Source organism: Pteropus medius, unplaced genomic scaffold, assembly GCF_902729225.1.
Source record: "Pteropus medius unplaced genomic scaffold, Ma_sr-lr_union100, whole genome shotgun sequence".
In the NCBI taxonomy this organism is placed as follows: domain Eukaryota; kingdom Metazoa; phylum Chordata; class Mammalia; order Chiroptera; family Pteropodidae; genus Pteropus; species Pteropus medius.
Window position 1 is genome coordinate 40,071,088 of NW_024340849.1, and position 17,677 is coordinate 40,088,764.

At 32.2% G+C, this 17,677-nt stretch overlaps 1 protein-coding gene across 2 annotated transcripts in view; it reads left to right on the forward strand.

Moving 5' to 3' along the window:
- Nucleotides 1-17,677, forward strand: part of ROCK1 (Rho associated coiled-coil containing protein kinase 1) — a 128,339-nt gene that overhangs the window by 84,531 nt on the left and 26,131 nt on the right. For both annotated transcript variants that reach the window (XM_039844936.1, XM_039844937.1), the window contains exons 14-21: nt 569-704; nt 1,867-1,958; nt 2,056-2,302; nt 6,844-6,950; nt 8,177-8,327; nt 11,372-11,532; nt 13,123-13,307; nt 14,879-14,948. In XM_039844936.1, the coding sequence (XP_039700870.1) occupies nt 569-704; nt 1,867-1,958; nt 2,056-2,302; nt 6,844-6,950; nt 8,177-8,327; nt 11,372-11,532; nt 13,123-13,307; nt 14,879-14,948 (1,149 nt within the window). The remainder of the gene's footprint in view (nt 1-568; nt 705-1,866; nt 1,959-2,055; nt 2,303-6,843; nt 6,951-8,176; nt 8,328-11,371; nt 11,533-13,122; nt 13,308-14,878; nt 14,949-17,677) is intronic.

Consider the following 17,677-nt stretch of genomic DNA (forward strand, 5'->3'; position numbering starts at 1 on the left):
TCCTACAGTTTTATTTTCTAAAATATATATTTCCTTCATAATTTTAATATGCATTAGTAGGTAGATACATAGAACGTCTTAGCAAAGATAAAATGTTACTGAGGCAGGGAGAGGATAAAGGGAGACACACAGGGACTAATGAACTTAATGCACACATTGTAGCATTTGGTACCATTTGAGCTTTGCACCATTGAATTATCAAATATGCAATTGTCTAATCCTTTCATATTTCATATCTTAAATATAGTATTGTAAATAAACATTTTGATAGCATAATCTGTTATGATCTTCTTAAACTAGTAAAGTGACTTTCAATCTGATGAGTTGTTTTTTATATTTATGGATTCAAATATCTCTGAAAATTTTACATACCTAGTTCAAATAGGGAATTCTCACTGTCTTATAAGGCAAGCTGGTTCTGTTATTAGAAAGTTGTCATTAGGGGGTAGTATCTGATTTTGAAACAAAGAAATCTATCTTAAGTCTTTGTGTGTTGTGTGTTTTTTTAAGAAGTGTATTCTGTCAAATAAGTATTAATTGCAGTGGCACCTTGTCATTATAATTTCAGGGGAATCAAAGAAGAAATCTAGAATCTACAGTGTCTCAGATTGAGAAAGAGAAAATGTTGCTACAACATAGAATTAATGAGTACCAAAGAAAAGCAGAACAGGAAAATGAGAAGAGAAGAAATGTAGAAAATGAAGGTAAATTGTTACTTCTTTTGAAAAGTGCTGGAATTTCTGTCTAACACTATCTTTGATGTCTTTGTCATGAGGTTATCTTAAATTTAGTGCCTATGAAATATTTTTGAAGCCATAATGCTAAGACATCTCATGAGCTAGAGTAGTGATTTTCACCCTTACTTGCATATTGAAATCTCTTGGAAAGCTTTGAAGAATACTGATGCTTAAACTCCAGAGATGCTAACTGATCTAGACATATGGCCTGAGCATCGGTATTTTTAATAAGCCCTCTAGGCACTTCTAACAGGCAGCCGCATTAGAGAACTACTAACCTAGAATTTCATGTGTTTTAATGTTAGTGTTATAAATACATTTAAAATAGCTTTCTACACCCTTCGATCCAGTGATTTCACTTCTAAGAATTACATAGATAACTTGTGCACAAGCACACTGATATAAAAACAAGGGTATTCATTGTAGCATTTTTTTAAATGTCAAAAATTACAAACAGTATAAATGTAATCAGTGATATAATAAATTTTGGTATACCTATATGGTAGAGTACTATGCATCTTATAAAAAGTATCTCCTAGTACATGATATGAAAGAATCTCTAAGCTGTATCTTTAAGTGGAAAATAGTACAGGTTATTTAAAACAAGGGTGCTTGTCTATATAGCTTAATTTGTGTATACATATACAGATATGCATGTGAAAACATATATGTATTATATGTATGTTTTTATGTGTTAAGATATGGGTACATAGACTATATTAGGAAGGGTATAAAAGAAATTAGTAGTAGTTGTGACTGAGGAGAAAAATTGGACTGGGAGATGATGTGTGGAGGCAGGAAGACTCATTCTGCACCATATCCTTTTGGTACCTTTTGAATTTTGAACCACTTTAAGAATACTGAACTGTTCAAAGATTTTTACTATTCAAAAATAAATATTAAAACTAGCTTTATAATATTTCACTAATAGATTGGCCTTAGGAATAAATAATTTGAAATACAATCATAGAAACAAATAAGTACTTCCAAGATGAAATTTCACTTTGGGAGTGGACCTACTGTAGCTGACTATTTTGGCCTAAGACTAAATTTTATTTTTTTAAATAGATTTATATGTTTTCTCCATGAAAACTTTGTACTTTCTACATTTTATTTATTTCTTTTCTAGTTGCTACATTAAAGGATCAGTTGGAAGACTTAAAGAAAGTAAGTCAGAATTCACAGCTTGCTAATGAGAAGCTGGCACAATTACAAAAGCAGGTAAGTTTTTTGAATGTGGTTTTTTTTTTTTAATTATCAATAAGTTTGATTGTATATTTAGTGAAAAACCTATTTTCTTGCTCTCTTTTTTAAATAGCTAGAAGAAGCCAATGACTTACTTAGGACAGAATCAGACACAGCTGTAAGATTAAGGAAGAGTCACACAGAGATGAGCAAGTCAATTAGTCAGCTCGAGTCCCTGAACAGAGAATTACAGGAGAGAAATAGAATTTTAGAGAATTCCAAGTCACAAACGGACAAAGAATATTACCAGCTGCAAGCTGTGTTAGAAGCTGAACGAAGAGACAGAGGTCATGATTCTGAGATGATTGGAGACCTTCAAGGTAATATTTTTTCTTACTGTGGTAAAATATACATAACATAAATTTACCATTTTAGCCATTTTTAAGTGTACAATTCAGTGGTATAAACTACTTTCACATTGTTGTATGACCATCCCTACTATTCACCTCTAGAACTTTTTTTTCATCACGAAAACTTTATACCCCTTATGTGGTAGCTCCCAGCTTCTGGTAACTGCTGTTCTACTTTATGTGTTTATGAATTTGGCTATCTCATAAAAGTGGAATCAGACAATATTTGTGCTTTTGTGTAGGTCTTATATCACTTAGCACAACGTCTTCAAGATTCATCCATGTTGTAGCTTGTATTAGAATTTCCTTCCTTTTTAAGGCTGAATAATATTCCAATGTATGTATATAACACATTTTGTTTTTCAATAGAAGGTAATTTTTTAATTTTTTTTTTTTATTTTTAATTGTGGTTAAAAGCATAAAACTTCCTATCTTTAACATTTTTAAGTGTAAGATAATATATTTTTTATATTGCTCTCATAAAGAAAATGACCTTGGTAAAAAACTGAAATGGTTAGCCATTTTCCTCTTTCAATATAATGCCTACAGTTGTATCACATTGTAATTTCAATCTCACAGGCACCCCTGTGAGGTAGGTAATGTGGATATTTCCAATTTTACAGCCAGATTACTGAAAACTCAATTTTAAAACATGCCTAGTTCACAAAAGTCATACTCAAAATGGGACTAATCTGGGCAGAGAGGATTATTACTATTAAAACCTGGGAATTCCTCATTCATTGTTGGTAGAAATAGAAAATCAATTGTAGAAATAGAATCTCATTACAAATAAAGAATTGGGTGCTGAGAAGATTAGGACTAGAGATATCGGCAGTCTTTGTGTGTCTAAAAGAGAAAAGATTGAGTATAACTAATAATGAATAAAGGAACAATTTGTATAATGGTAGTAAAATTCAGTTTTGTTTTTCGTTTTTTGTTTTTTTTCAAAAAAATGCCTGGTTTTACCCACTTCTCATATATTCTATTTTGTAGTCTTATTAGCAACAGCATCTATACTACCTAATCAAACAGATATGCATGGAAGTTGCCAGATCTTTCAGGGAAAAATGGGGGTGGGGTAGTCCATTTTAACCTTACTCACAGGATGGGAACATAGTTTGGGGTCTCATGAGGCTTGATGATTAGCTATAATTCTGTGGAGAGAGGTCAGGGTCAGTTTTTGTGACTGTGGAAACGGAAATTAAGATCTCTCGTTGGTTCTTAGCTGAGGAACATTGTGCAATTCTATTTCTCAGGCACTAGGCTTAAAATAGATCTAACTATAATCAAAAAAATAACCTCATTATATGTATTAGAAAAGCCTCATACTTAAGTTGCTTTTCTAGACCTTTTTATATACAGCTTATTAACTCTGTGAAAGTCAGTTCATCTGCCTTGTTTATCTATAAAGCAAGGAGAGTAGAGTAGGTGACCTCCTATAAATCCTTCCAGTTCTAAAGTTGTTTAAGTCTATGATCTTCCAGATATAACCGAGCTTTGAAGTGCATGCGTTAAAGAAACTGTCATCCATGTATTCATCAACAGTGGTTTTAATTGAATCTGTTTTTTAATTATCAGTGATGTTAAGGAAAATTCATGGCATCATTTATTGTTGAGATTTATCTTTTTTCAGTGCTTCCTTTAACATTTAATTTTTAATATAAATGTGAATCAAACCTCATACACATTAAAAAATGCACATCATTTATATGAGCCTTACTGTACATATAAAGATGCACTGTGGTTAAAAACATACAACACACTATTTTTACATTGATCTTTTATAGTCCTTAAGAAATTTCAGGTCCCTCAGATATAAATTTCTCATAGTTTAGGACACTGGGCTTCTGGCAGAGTCAGGATTATTTCCTAGTTGAATATCCTTCATGTACGCTAGTGAGCAGAAGCTTCTTCATATGTATGGGCAATGACTTCCCAAATATAATTGGATAGTAAATATTTTAGGCTTTGTGGGCCACATATGATCTGTTACATAATTCTTGTTTTACTTATTACAACTCTTTAAAAATGAAAAAAAAAAATTTAGCTTCATATTTGTAGAGAAATAGGATATGGGCCTGAAGATCTCCAGCACCTGGACGAGTGAATAGATAAGGCTGCTGTTATAGACTGAAAGTTAGCTTTCAAAAGTCCAGGCTTTAGAGGCTTAAACAGAATGAATTGACAAAGATTAAGATGTCATGGAATGAAAATTTTAACTGAAATGATAAGCTCTTCATCTAGTAAATTTATCTTTGATTCTTCAGATTGAAATGCAAAAAGATAAATATTTTTAATTACCATTTTTAAAAGTGTTTTCTTAAAGTCCTGTTGTTCATTTGGTTTCTTATTTAACTTTTCATTTTGGAAAATTTTAGTCATCTAGATACAATAATCTTCATCTAGCCACCAATCTTGTTTCATTTATACCTCTACTTCTCCTTTCCAATCTTTCTGTGGCAAATGGATGTTCTATTTCCATTTGGTGGCTATTATGAATAGTACTGTCATGAACTTTCTTATACTTTTTTTTTTTTTTTTTTTTTTGGTAATCATTTACATGCTACCTGTTGGTATATACCTCATAACAGCAGAGCCAGAGAGTATATATATATTTGGCTTTAATGAGTACTTCTACATATTTCAAAGTAGCTGTACTAGTTTACATTCATCAGCAGCATATGAGAATTCCAGTTGCTCCACATTCTTATTAAGGACAGTACTCATCCCAGCTGAGTTTTGTCAGTCATGATGTTTTAACCAATCTGGTGGTATGTGATGGTATTTCCTTATAGGTTAATTTGTATTTCCCTGGTGTCTAAGATTGAGGAATTTGCCATGTTTACTGGCAATTTATGATGTGCCAGTCTTTTGCCCATATTTTTATTGGATTGTTTGACTTTTTCTTATTGGTTTGTATGACTTCTAGATATTTGTCCTTTGTCAAATATATGTATCATTGTCTTCTCCCACTCTGTGGTTTCCCTTGCCACTCTAATGTTGTTTGCTGATGAACAAGTGGTGTTAACTTTTCTTATTTTTAATATAGTCCAATTTATTTTTCTTCTATGGTTAGTGCTATATTTAGTGTAGCCGGTTAAATTCCTTGATTAGATAATGAAGATATTGTTCCCTCTTCTAGAAGTTTTATTCCATTTAGTTTATGATACCTGATATTTTGTGTTTTTTCCTTCCACTATATACTATATATTTCTTTTTGTATATGAAGCTTCCATGCTTTCATGTATTGCACAGACAAGTTAGTTTCTTCCTTACATGTTTTTTAAAATAGAATAAATGAAGAAAATAAACTATTTTATTTAACATGTGTTGCATATGATTATTAAGAACCTGTAATGGATTCAATTCATTTTCATTACTTTGTTAGAAGTTATATGTAAACTTCTACATGAAAAATTCAGAATTTACTATCTTTGCACAGATTTTTAAAACCTATTATAAGTACAGGAAAAGCATTTTTCAGTAGCACTTTAACATTTAAACATCTTGCCACATTTACTTTATCTCTCTGCATACAAACACACACTTTGTATTTTTGCTCAATCATGTAAAAGAAACTGGCGGATGTTTCTCCTTCATGAATATAATGCCATTGTCGTGCATGCGTGCGTGTGTGCGTGTATATAAAATTGTTTCATTGCTGTCTAACAAACAATCATTATCAGATGCCAAATGTTTAATATTCATTTAATTAAAGAATTACTTCGGAAAGACTAAAACATGGAAAGCAGATAGAGTGAAGACTTTGGCAAGTATAGCAAGTTAAACACTGAACTTTAAGAAGTACAAAATTTTTTTGGTCTATCTGGATGCTTTATCCATTTCCCTACCAAATCCTGGGCCTGTATGAATCATAAAAAAGAAAATCGATTCTTAACTTTTGAACTAGACCATATAGTTATATTCATTTATGTTAAATTCTACATGTATTAAATTTGTGTTTGTTAAATACTTATGCATTAAAAACCTTTAAGGTGTAAAGCATGTTTTAATGATAGTTACTAAATATGAATTGCTACTATTGCATGGTGTGAGCCTCAGGTAGGTTAAAACTAAGCTTTGTTAGAGCACTTGGATTCTTAAAAATGTAGTTTTCTATAAAAATGAAGTTTGGCTCCATTAGGTTAAAAGTAATTAAATACTTTTAGAATGTCTGGCACATAAAAAGCCAAACTTAAATACTTGCCTTAATTAACTAAAGGGTCTTACTCTTAACATGGTAGAAAAGAACACTGAGTAAAGACTCAGATCTAATGATTTCTGAACCAAGCTCAGACTCCATCTCTTGGACCATTTGTGAAATGAAGATGATTTCCAGTTAACATTAACATTTGTATTGCTATATATATATTGTAGTGATTGTATATACTACCAAGAAAATAATTCTATCTGATCAGGACATTTAAAACTTTTTTATCTTAGTGGTCATGCTGTACAAAAACACTTGCTTAAATGACTATGTGACTTGAATGTTTTTCCTTACTTGATAGCTCGAATTACCTCTTTACAAGAGGAGGTGAAGCATCTCAAACATAATATTGAAAGAGTAGAAGGAGAAAGAAAAGAGGCTCAAGACATGCTTAATCATTCAGAAAAGGTAAGTGATTTAACATTATCAATTATGAGATAGTATTTGCTAGTTATCAGATATTATAAGGTGGTTTTATAAAATAGCATTCACTCCTAATGTTTATATATTTATATTTCTAAAGCTTTTATAGTTGTATAGTTGAATGTGGGGGGCAGGGGTATATGTCTTAGGGATTTTTATTGTTATTTTTGTTTTTACCCTTGAAGGGTATTAGCTGTTGAATATTATTTGATCACAAATTTTTTTGGTTTGGAAATACCTTTTCATATGGATTTCATTCACCATTATTTTTGTACATGGGTAAGACGAAGGTGCTGAACCTTACTAGCCTTATGAAGAAGAAAAACACAGTTAGAATATAGACATGCATGTTTTTTCCATCTTGTTGGTAAGGGTTAGCAAAATAGAAAATGTGCAAAGTGATTGGCTTTTACATGTAGAATTTTCTTAACAATCAAAAATGTCATTGGCTATCCTCTGTCCCTACCTTGCTTAAAAAAAAGATTAAATAATATGCAGATCTAGGTCTCACTTTTTGATGTCTCCCTGAAATGTTACTGGTTTACTAGATCCTCAGATAGTGAGAAAATCCACCAGTTATCTGTCCTTTGTGTACCTGTTTTGTAACAATCAGAATAGTTTTTTGATATTTAAGCCCACTGTAAATGTAGAAATAAGATGAAAAAAGGAAGATTAGAAGAAGCACCCAAACAGAAATGGAAATCAATTTGACTTTTTCTTTTATCAAAGCAACAGAAATCTAGGTATAGATGCAAATGTAGATAGAGATAATTTGTTTAAAAATGTAGAGATAATTTGTTTAAAAAAAGTGGTAGCAAATTTTTTTTTAATGAATAGAAGGATTGTCCTATTTCTGATCCTAGCAGTAAACCCTCCTGAACATAACCACCACTGCAACCTTGCCCTGCCATCAACAGTGGCTGATGATTCAGATGGGAAAGGGTGGGGATAAGGGGGGTAAAGAAAAGGTGATATTTTGCTTTTAATTACATGTGCTTATTGTGATTTTAAAAAGAAGAAGATTTTAGAAAGAAGATAATGTGAAATAGATAAGTATAAAAAATAAACATATCCTGAATATAAATATTTAAGGAATGTTGTGTCACATTTCAAGCCAGTTAATTCATATATTATTTCTTGTGGGATATTAAATAAGATTTAATTATGTGTCTTTTGAACTGTATTACATGACTCTCATTCTCGTTTTTCAGGAAAAGAATAATTTAGAGATAGATTTAAACTACAAGCTTAAATCATTACAACAAAGGTTAGAACAAGAGGTAAATGAACATAAAGTAACCAAAGCTCGTTTAACTGACAAACATCAATCTATTGAAGAGGCAAAGTCTGTTGCAATGTACGGTAAGTGTCAGTTTTAATATTTTCTACATGATAAATTTTTAAATAATGCCTACACAATTTTTTGATTTATTAAAATTTCACTTTATGGTAGTATAAATTCTTAAAAATTATAAATAATGATCTGAGAAGAGGATATCTTCCCTCTTTTTTTTGATACCTTCCTTTTTTTAAAATCACAATTTCACCTCCTAGTTCTTTCACTCTGCTACTCTCTACTCCTTGTAAAAATTAGTGAAATCATTACCCCTCTCCCCTCCCAGTTTTTCAGTTTTTTATTTTCATCCCAGTCCATTCTGGAACTTATTGTCTGTCAACTCATCTGCTTTCTTGCTTTGTACCCTCAATTTTCTTATTCCTTTGTATTTCTACCATATTAGGCCTCTAAACACACCCTAGACCAGCCAGCCACTTTCTTCACTTCATATGGGTCTTCAAATGGTGTGCCCAATGCATTATCTCCAACCACAGTTGAGCTCTCAATTTTTTATATATAACTCACTAGTTCCTTCCCCCAAACTTTTATTTCTCTTTTTTTCGAACTTCCTATGCCATTTTGTTATTACTACACTTTTAGGTGAACTTTTCTCCTGTTTCAAAAAGCAATCCTGAAAGCATAGTTATAAACTCCTCAGAATCTAGTTCTCTTACTTAATCAGTCTATTCTAATTCTTTACCCATCTTCAACATCTTCCCTCTATCCTCTTACTGTCCTGGCTGGTATGTTCTAGCTGTACTCAGATCCAGTCTCTTACTCATCTTATTACAGTAGTCCCCCTTTATCTGTGGTTTCACTTTCCGTGGTTTCAGTTACCCATGGTCATCTGAGGTCCAAAAATATTAAATATAAAATTCCAGAAATAATTTTAAATCACATACTGTTTTGAGTGGTGTGATGAAATCTCATGACGTCCATCTTTCCACCAGCTCATGAACCATCCTTTGTCCAGCACGTCCATTCTATAGACACTCCCATCAAAAGCCTAGCACTATTTCACAATGCCTACATCATTCACCTCACTTTATTTCATCACATAGGCATTTTATCATTTTACATCATCACAAGAAGGGCAAGTATAGTACAATAAGATATTTTGAGAGAGAAATCACATTCACATGATTTATTACAGTGTATTGTTATAATTGTTCTAGTTTATTATTAGTTATTTTTAATTTCTTACTGTGCCTTATTTATAAATTAAACTTTATTATAGGTGGTATGTGTATATAGGAAAAAACATAGCATATAAGATTTAATACTATCTGTGGTTTCAGGCATCCACTAGGGGTCTTGGAATGTATCCCTGTGGATTGGGGGGACTACTATATCTCTTTTGCTCTTCTTTATCCTTAACCTTTCTCCTCTACTGAATCCTTTATTGTTGTAAACATGTTCAAATCTCTCCCATCTTAAAAAAAGACAAACCGTTGCAGCAACCTGTGATCTTTCCTAATTGCCACTGTTTTATTCATCCCTTTATAGCCCAAGTTCTGAAAAGAGGAATCTTCCTTTTCTTGACTTTCTACTCACTTCTTAACCTACTACAATCTGAAAGTGTTGCTTGGCACTTTAAATTCAGTTTGTTCAACAGGAAACTTATTATCTGTCAAACTTGTTCTTACCCCATATTCTTACTATCCTAGTAAAGGGTTATATAGTTTTTATGAGCCCAGGCTTGGAATCAGACAAAACTATTTTGCCTCTTAGCCATTCTATGACTAATGAAAGAAAAATTAGATGATAAAAGTGTATGTAAAGTGCCTGTACATAGAAAGCTTTCAATAAATGAGAGATATTATTATGATTAAGGAGAGTTGTGGATTTCAGTATCCAGGAGCCCAAGCCACAAATTTGGGAATCTTTCAGGATTTCTACTTCCAAATGATTTATACAACCTAGTCCTCCTTTCCTATTCCCTTTTAGTTTGTGATGACATCATTACTTTGTTTGATCTATTACAATAGATTCTTAATTTTTACTCTGCCAAGAGTTGTTCTATTCATCAATCTGTTTTTCTCACTTAGGTCAGAATGATCTTTTTAAAATTCAAATCTTATTGTGCTAGTTTTTCTTAAAATCCCTTTGTGGCTTCTCATTGTTTACAAAGTACTTCTAAACACACAGCATGATAGGTTCTAAGTAGTACTACCTAGAGCTAATAATACTTGAGATAAGAACTGAAAGTCAAAATGAATCAGACACCAGAAACAGTGGGAGTAAGTATGTTCTAGGCAGAACTGAGTATAAGTTCAATATTGTGATTCTAAGAATGATAGGAAACCATTGTAGTGTTTTAAGTTGTGCTGATATGTATAATTTATGTCTTTAAAAGACCACTCATGATGCTGTATGGTGAATGCTTTTGAGGGAGATAAGAATTTAAAAAGGGAGATCACCTAAAAATCTATATTCTGTAAGTATCAATGGAGTAGAGCTGAAAAGAAGTGGAGTTACAAAGGACAAGAGTTGATGATAAATTGAATGGAAAGAAAGATTCAGGCCTTTAATTTTAACAGCTGGATTGATGTTAATATATTTTGACATCGAGATGACTGAGGTAGGAGTGATTTGGTATGGGAAGGAAATAAAGATGTCTCTTTTAGATATGTTAACTTTGAAAAGCATATTTGATATCTAGGTGGAGTATCAAATAGAATTGGTATGTAAGTCTGAAGCTCATGGGGAGAAGTTTCAATTCAGGAATTTACACATGGAGCCAGCCATATGCAGAACCTGATGAAATCAGCAAAGGGAAGAATAAGGGTAGAATAGAGCAGAAGAGAAGAAGAATCATAATGGAGCCTTTATGCAGTCTGACATTCAGAAGTCAAGTAGAAGAGGAGAAACGAACAAAGGGAGCCAACAAAAGAAAGAGCAGCCAAAGGAGCAACAGGAAATCTGAGAAAGTATGATATTAGAAGCTTAAAGAGGGATTTTTGGCACCAATTTGTGTTACACAGCCCATGAAAGTGAAAAGTATTAAAGTAGTCTTGTTCTTTAAATGTGTGTTCATAATCTTTTTTTTTTTTTTTTTTTTTTTTTACAGAGATGGAAAAAAAGCTCAAGGAAGAGAGAGAAGCTCGAGAGAAGGCTGAAAATAGGGTTGTTCAGATTGAGAAACAGTGTTCCATGCTAGATGTTGATCTGAAACAATCTCAGCAGAAGCTCGAGCATTTGACTGAAAATAAAGAAAGGATGGAGGATGAAGTAAGAAAAATAGACAGTACTGATTTTGTTCATCTTATGAAAGAGAAACAATCATATTATGACTAAAAGTCATTATAATTTAAACACGGAAGAAAATAACCTATGTGTATCTGTGTTCATTACAATATGGTCACCACTATATCCCTAACTCCTAGAATTTTCATCTTCAAATAGTTATTGGACACTCAACATCATAGGATCTATACCATTTTGCACTGTGACAGGACAACTGTGTAGCAATGTCATAGCTCCTTTCCCGGAGAAATTGACCATCTGCTTTTTTAAAAAACAAACAAAAAAAACCCTGTCTTTATTGTAAAATATCCTGTAATCCCAAAGAAGAGCATTACTGTTAGATTTCAGAAAAGATTTAAATTGCAGAGTTTTGACTGGCTTGGATTGATAGAAAGCACAGGATACAAATTTACAAAGTAATAAAAGACAAAATGATGTTATATCCTTGTGTTATCATATGTTTTAGAAATTACTTACAAGATTAAAATAATTAGTCCACATACGTAAATTAGAGAAGGGAGAAAGAGAAGACTGGAATAATTAGGAAAGACTTCACAAAGGAGGAATGAAGTGTTACCATTATTTTAAAGGTTAAGGAAGACCTTAAAAGTTAATAGTTTGAGAGTCAAAAGTTAGTGGAGGGACCATTATCACTGAAGATAACAATAAAAGAGTGATTACTGAGTGCTTAAGAAGATAGGTGAGTAAGGGACAAAAGGGACTTGATCTGACCAATGAAAAAGAGACTTGTTGATTAATAATGGGAGAAACTTGGGGACCAAGGTATTAATAATATTTTAAACTTAAAATGAGAGCTATAGGTGAAAACACTCTTAGGGAAATTAATCTGATAGTGGTATATAAAATGGCCTAGAAGAGAGAGATACCTATTAGAGCCAGCATGTAGAAATAATTTGTGTTGAAAATTTGAAAGATAATAGTCATTTAAAAAATATAATTTTTGACCATCTTGTTATCTGCCTGTTTCTGTACTAGTAGTTGGGGTACTGAATAATATAGGTATGGTCTTGACTTTTGTGTATCTTATAGTCCAGGGGGAAAAACAAATATTAAAATAGTGATTATGAGCATAACATTCTTAAAAGAGGAAGTACTGAGTGCTATTGGAGTATTATGACTAGTCATATCTGGGATTTAAGGAAGGTGTCACTAAACTCTGGAAGGTTGTAGACCAGATAGAGCACAAACGCTTACGAATGAACAGGTAAATTGAAAAACCCCTTAGGAATGTCTTCCCCAAAGCTAACATATCTAAATAAATCCATAGTTAATATTCTCCATTTTATACTAACCTTCTACTTTTAAATTTCCATATAGGTTGGAGTAGAAAGAAACCAGATATTTTCCCCCTAAGAGCTCATATCTGAAATTTGGGAATTACTTTGACTTAATAATAAATTCTGCAATAATACACAGAACAATGGAGACTTTTTAGAATACTGATATTCTCTGTTGGTATAAGGCATTAGAATTGAGATTTGATTAGTCTTTTTTCAAATAATATCTAATAAATTTAAAGAGATTTAAAATCCCAATTATTTTTCTCGTTCATAGGTTAAGAATCTCACGCTGCAGTTGGAGCAGGAATCAAATAAGCGACTGTTGTTACAAAACGAATTGAAGACTCAAGCATTTGAGGCAGACAATTTAAAAGGTCTAGAAAAGCAGATGAAACAGGAAATAAATACATTATTGGAAGCAAAGAGATTATTAGAATTTGAGTTAGCTCAGCTTACAAAGTAAGTCTCAGAAATAACATTCTTGATTTCTTTTTGTGTTCAGTCTTGCTTATGTGTTTGATATTTTATATGTGTGTAGATTTATGTACTTAGAGTTTGTGAAAGGTAGAGTTAGCAAAAAGCATTTAGAAATAAAAGAATTTACTTGCAATGAAAGTTTACAAGAGAATTCAAGCTTTGGAAGGACAGGCTTACTAAAAAAAATACAGGTATTTAAAGAAAGAAAAAGATTAGATTTTCAAGGCTACTTTACAGTAAGTCTGTTTATGGTGGGAAAAAAACACAATTTTCTTCATGTGATTTTCATATCCAGAAAGGTCATCTTTTTTCTCTGCAGAATTACAGAAATGAAGGATAACCCCCCCCTTTTTTTTTTTTTTTTTTAAATTAGGGATTCAGTACCTTACAGGATATGTTCAAGGTTTGTTTATGTTAGAGACTAGAATTAAACATGATGACCCTAAATTTGTTTATTTGTTTTGTTTTGTTCTTTTGATTCATCTCATAGTGCCCACTTACATGAAATGGAGACAAAGCAAGGTGTCAGTATTGCTTTCAGAATTTGTATAAGGACATGCTTCAAAATTTAATTTCAAAGATGGGTATATCTTATGCCAAGTCATGTGTTTTTATTTCCTCCAAATTTGTTATAATAGCTTCATTTGTCAGTTTTTTTTACAATACAGTAATTCTTGGATAAAATTGTCAGTTTTGGTTTTGTTGGCTTTATACTGATGAAATTCTTTTTCCCTTTTAGAGCCACTATTTTCACCCAGTAATATGTTTTATAGTTTTTGTCTCTAAAAAATAACTCTAACTCAGTATTCAGTGAACATTTATTGTGTCCATTGACCATATGCCTTAGATGCTGAAAATACAAAGCTATTAATATCTAATATGAAAACCTAGCAACTGCATATGGAATTGTTCATCTTTGAAAATCTGTGTTTGTACGTTTTATTGTGTTTGTCTTTTTGTGTCTTCTTCTCTATGTGAGTTGTTCTTATTATATACATGTGTGTATTATATACATGTAGTTGTCTGTGTTCCTCCTCCTTTGTCAGTTATCGTTCTTGCCTCCCTTCTTATTCTTTACTTGATAATTCATTTCCACACACCTCTTTTGCTTAATTGGCTATAATATGTAGTACTGAATTATTCTTATTATGTATTAAATATTTTCATGTCCTCTGTTTTTAATGGTTTACTTACTATATAAGACATTTAAAATGTATCCCTAAGAATGCTTTCTCTACAGAAATTTACCAAATTATTCATTTTCATTTTTGCAATTTGGATTAATCCACAATTAATATTCTCCTGAAAGTGACCTTCAGTAGAAAAGGGTTCCGTCTGCTTTGCATGGTACTTTATAAGGAGCAAAATGGAACCAGACAGTATGGCCTAGCCAAATATATTTAGTAAAGTGTTACCATATAATGAAGTATGATTCTTTTAAAAGGTCACTGTAGTAAATGTTTTTTATTTTTATAACTTTAAGAAACAAAGAATAATATAAAGTCTACTATAAATAGGAGCATTTGTTTACTACTTTCTCTTTTTTTCTGAAGACAATATAGAGGAAATGAAGGACAGATGCGAGAACTGCAAGATCAGCTTGAAGCTGAGCAATATTTCTCGGTGAGAATTATTTTTAACATATAGACTGTTTCAAAACCTGACTTAAAACAAGGTATTTAGATTTTTAATGTAAACTCCGATTCTTTTCAAATAACTATGAAGTGGTTTTCTCCTTTTTATATCTACATTTCTACATTTTATTTCTGAATCTGAGTTCGTAGTGTGGTACATTGTAAAGAAATGGCCATTTTCGTGCAAATATTTCCAGAATTGCCATCAACCCAGAGCTACGTATGAGACAATAAAAGGGTTCTGTCTGCCTGGTATCAAGCTCGGGTCGTTTAGAGTGTCAGTATTACCATATGTGGTTCACATATGCACATTTTTTTATTATTATTATTATTATTATTATTATTATTATTATTTATGCCTACAGCACCTGGTCTTCCTAGGTAGTCTCCTATCCACGTACTAACCAGGCCTGACCCTATTTAGCTTCTGAGATAGACATTGGGCTTTTTCAAGGTGGCATGGCTGTAGACCATGGACCGTGGCTCCACTGGGGCGCGAACCCAGGACCCTTCTGCATGTAAAGCAGACGTGCTAACCGCTTCACTATGGAACCACATCCAATGCACATTATAATAGCCTACATACATACATTCATAGATATAACTACCTATAGGTATAGATATAACTAATTCAAGGGCTTTTTCTTGTTTTAGCTGTATGTACATTTTATGCATCTGTTTTACTTTTCTTGTAAAAATCATTCTTATTTGTTGTAGACCAAGTTATTCATTACTGCTGTTGATGAGCATTTATAGCTAAGGCTTTGAGACTTTATTGAAGCCTCTGGATTTTTTGTTTCTCTTGCTTGCCGAGCTTGTTTTCTGCTGTTTAAACTTAACATTTCTCTAGCCGCTCCATTACTACTACACTGGCAGTCATCCTTCTTATAAACCTTATTTAGTGCAATTAAATGCATAGAGTTCAGGTTGCACTGGTGAACATGCCCTAGAAATCAAGTGTGAACAATATTGGAAGCATTGGTTTCCCTAGTAAAAAATCTGAACACCTTTAAAGCTCTATAGAATTTTCACATGATTTAGAGTTCCATGCTCTACTTTTCTTATCTCCTAATAAACAGGGCAACTTTCTATTTTTTGATCTATTTCTTTCTTGGCTTATTAGACCATTACTGGAATATGTTTTTAAATTTTAAAAAAGTTCAATATTATTGAAAACCCTTCCCTGAGTGTAGATCAACCTTATTTGTTCAAAGTATGTAGTACTCCTTCACTTCTAACAGTGTCCTATAATGTCACACACACTGTCTTATCCATAAGCTTCCACAAAGTAATTATCTAGTACCTTCAGACTTCGGGATGGGCATCAATGACTTGGGGTGGTTCCTATGGATTCTTCATTTTGCTTCTACAAAAGCAATACAAAACCTGACCCTGTGTCTTAGTTCTGATTTATTCCATTGCTTGTGAGGCTTTGGTTAAATATTGTTAAATTTGGTAAGTTATTATGAACCAAATTTCATATTTTCTTTAATCTTAGCTTTTAAATCAGGTTATTTTTCTTATATCTTCACTGATTACGTGTGTGTGTGTGTGTGTGTGTGTGTGTGTGTGTGCGTGTGTGTATTTCAGTATTTGAAGTCAGAAAAGAGACGAGAATCTGATTCCTAAAGGCAGAATGGAATATTTCAGTTTAGAAATTGTAAACATTTAAACTAGAGCAAGCCATCACTCTTCTTTTATTTGCATTCCCATAGAAATGTATGTATTTTTCTCATAGAGAAGTGCTATTTCTTAGAAAGATAATTAAGTGTACAGTATAAAAATAGTTCTCCACAACTATTTACTGGTCTTTAAAATTCTTATCTTTTATAGCAAAAAAAGATAGTTAATTAAAAAAAATAAATTTCAGAACCAGAAGTTTACTCTAACCCCAGCACCTAACACAATGTAGGTCTAACACCTGTTAAATATTTATCAATGAAGTTGACAGAAGCTTAGTAAATCTTGTAAGAATCATTGCTCTGTAATAAATATATATTATTCATATGTTAGCAGAACACTTGATAAATCTTTGTGGCTGTTTCTTCTACCTCTGTCAACCATCCCACCCTTCCAAAAGAGAAGTGATTTCTCTAACATTATTCATTGCAAGAATTGATCTAACTTTTAAATAAGTAGTGCATGCTAAATTTCTTTTTGGTATTTTTCCCAGATCAACACAGTTTTTGACATACTTTTGAGGTATAATTTCTATATAATTAATTGTGCCGTTTTAAGCGTGAAGGTTGATAAGTTTTGAAAAGTGTGTACACTATGACCACTACCACAATCAACATAGAAAACATTTCCTTCACCATAAAAAACTCCCTGTGGCCCTTTGCAGTCAGTCTTCTCTACCCTCCTCTATCTGCAGGCAACCACTGATTTGCTTTCTGTCACTATTATTCACCTGTTCTAGAATTTCATATACATGGAATCCTGCAGAATATACTCTTTAGTGCCTGGTTTCTTTTACTCAGCATAATATTTTTTAGCTTTATTATGTTGTATGTATCATCATTTCATTCCTTTGTATTGCTGAGTAGTGTGGATACACCACAATTTAAAATTTTTATCTGTTGATGGATATCTGGGTCATTTCCAGTTTGAAGCTATGATGAATAGAGCTGCAATAAAAATTCATGTTTAAGATTTTGTGTGGATAGATATTTACATTTTTCTTTGGTAAATACGTGGGAGTGGAGTTATTGGATCATA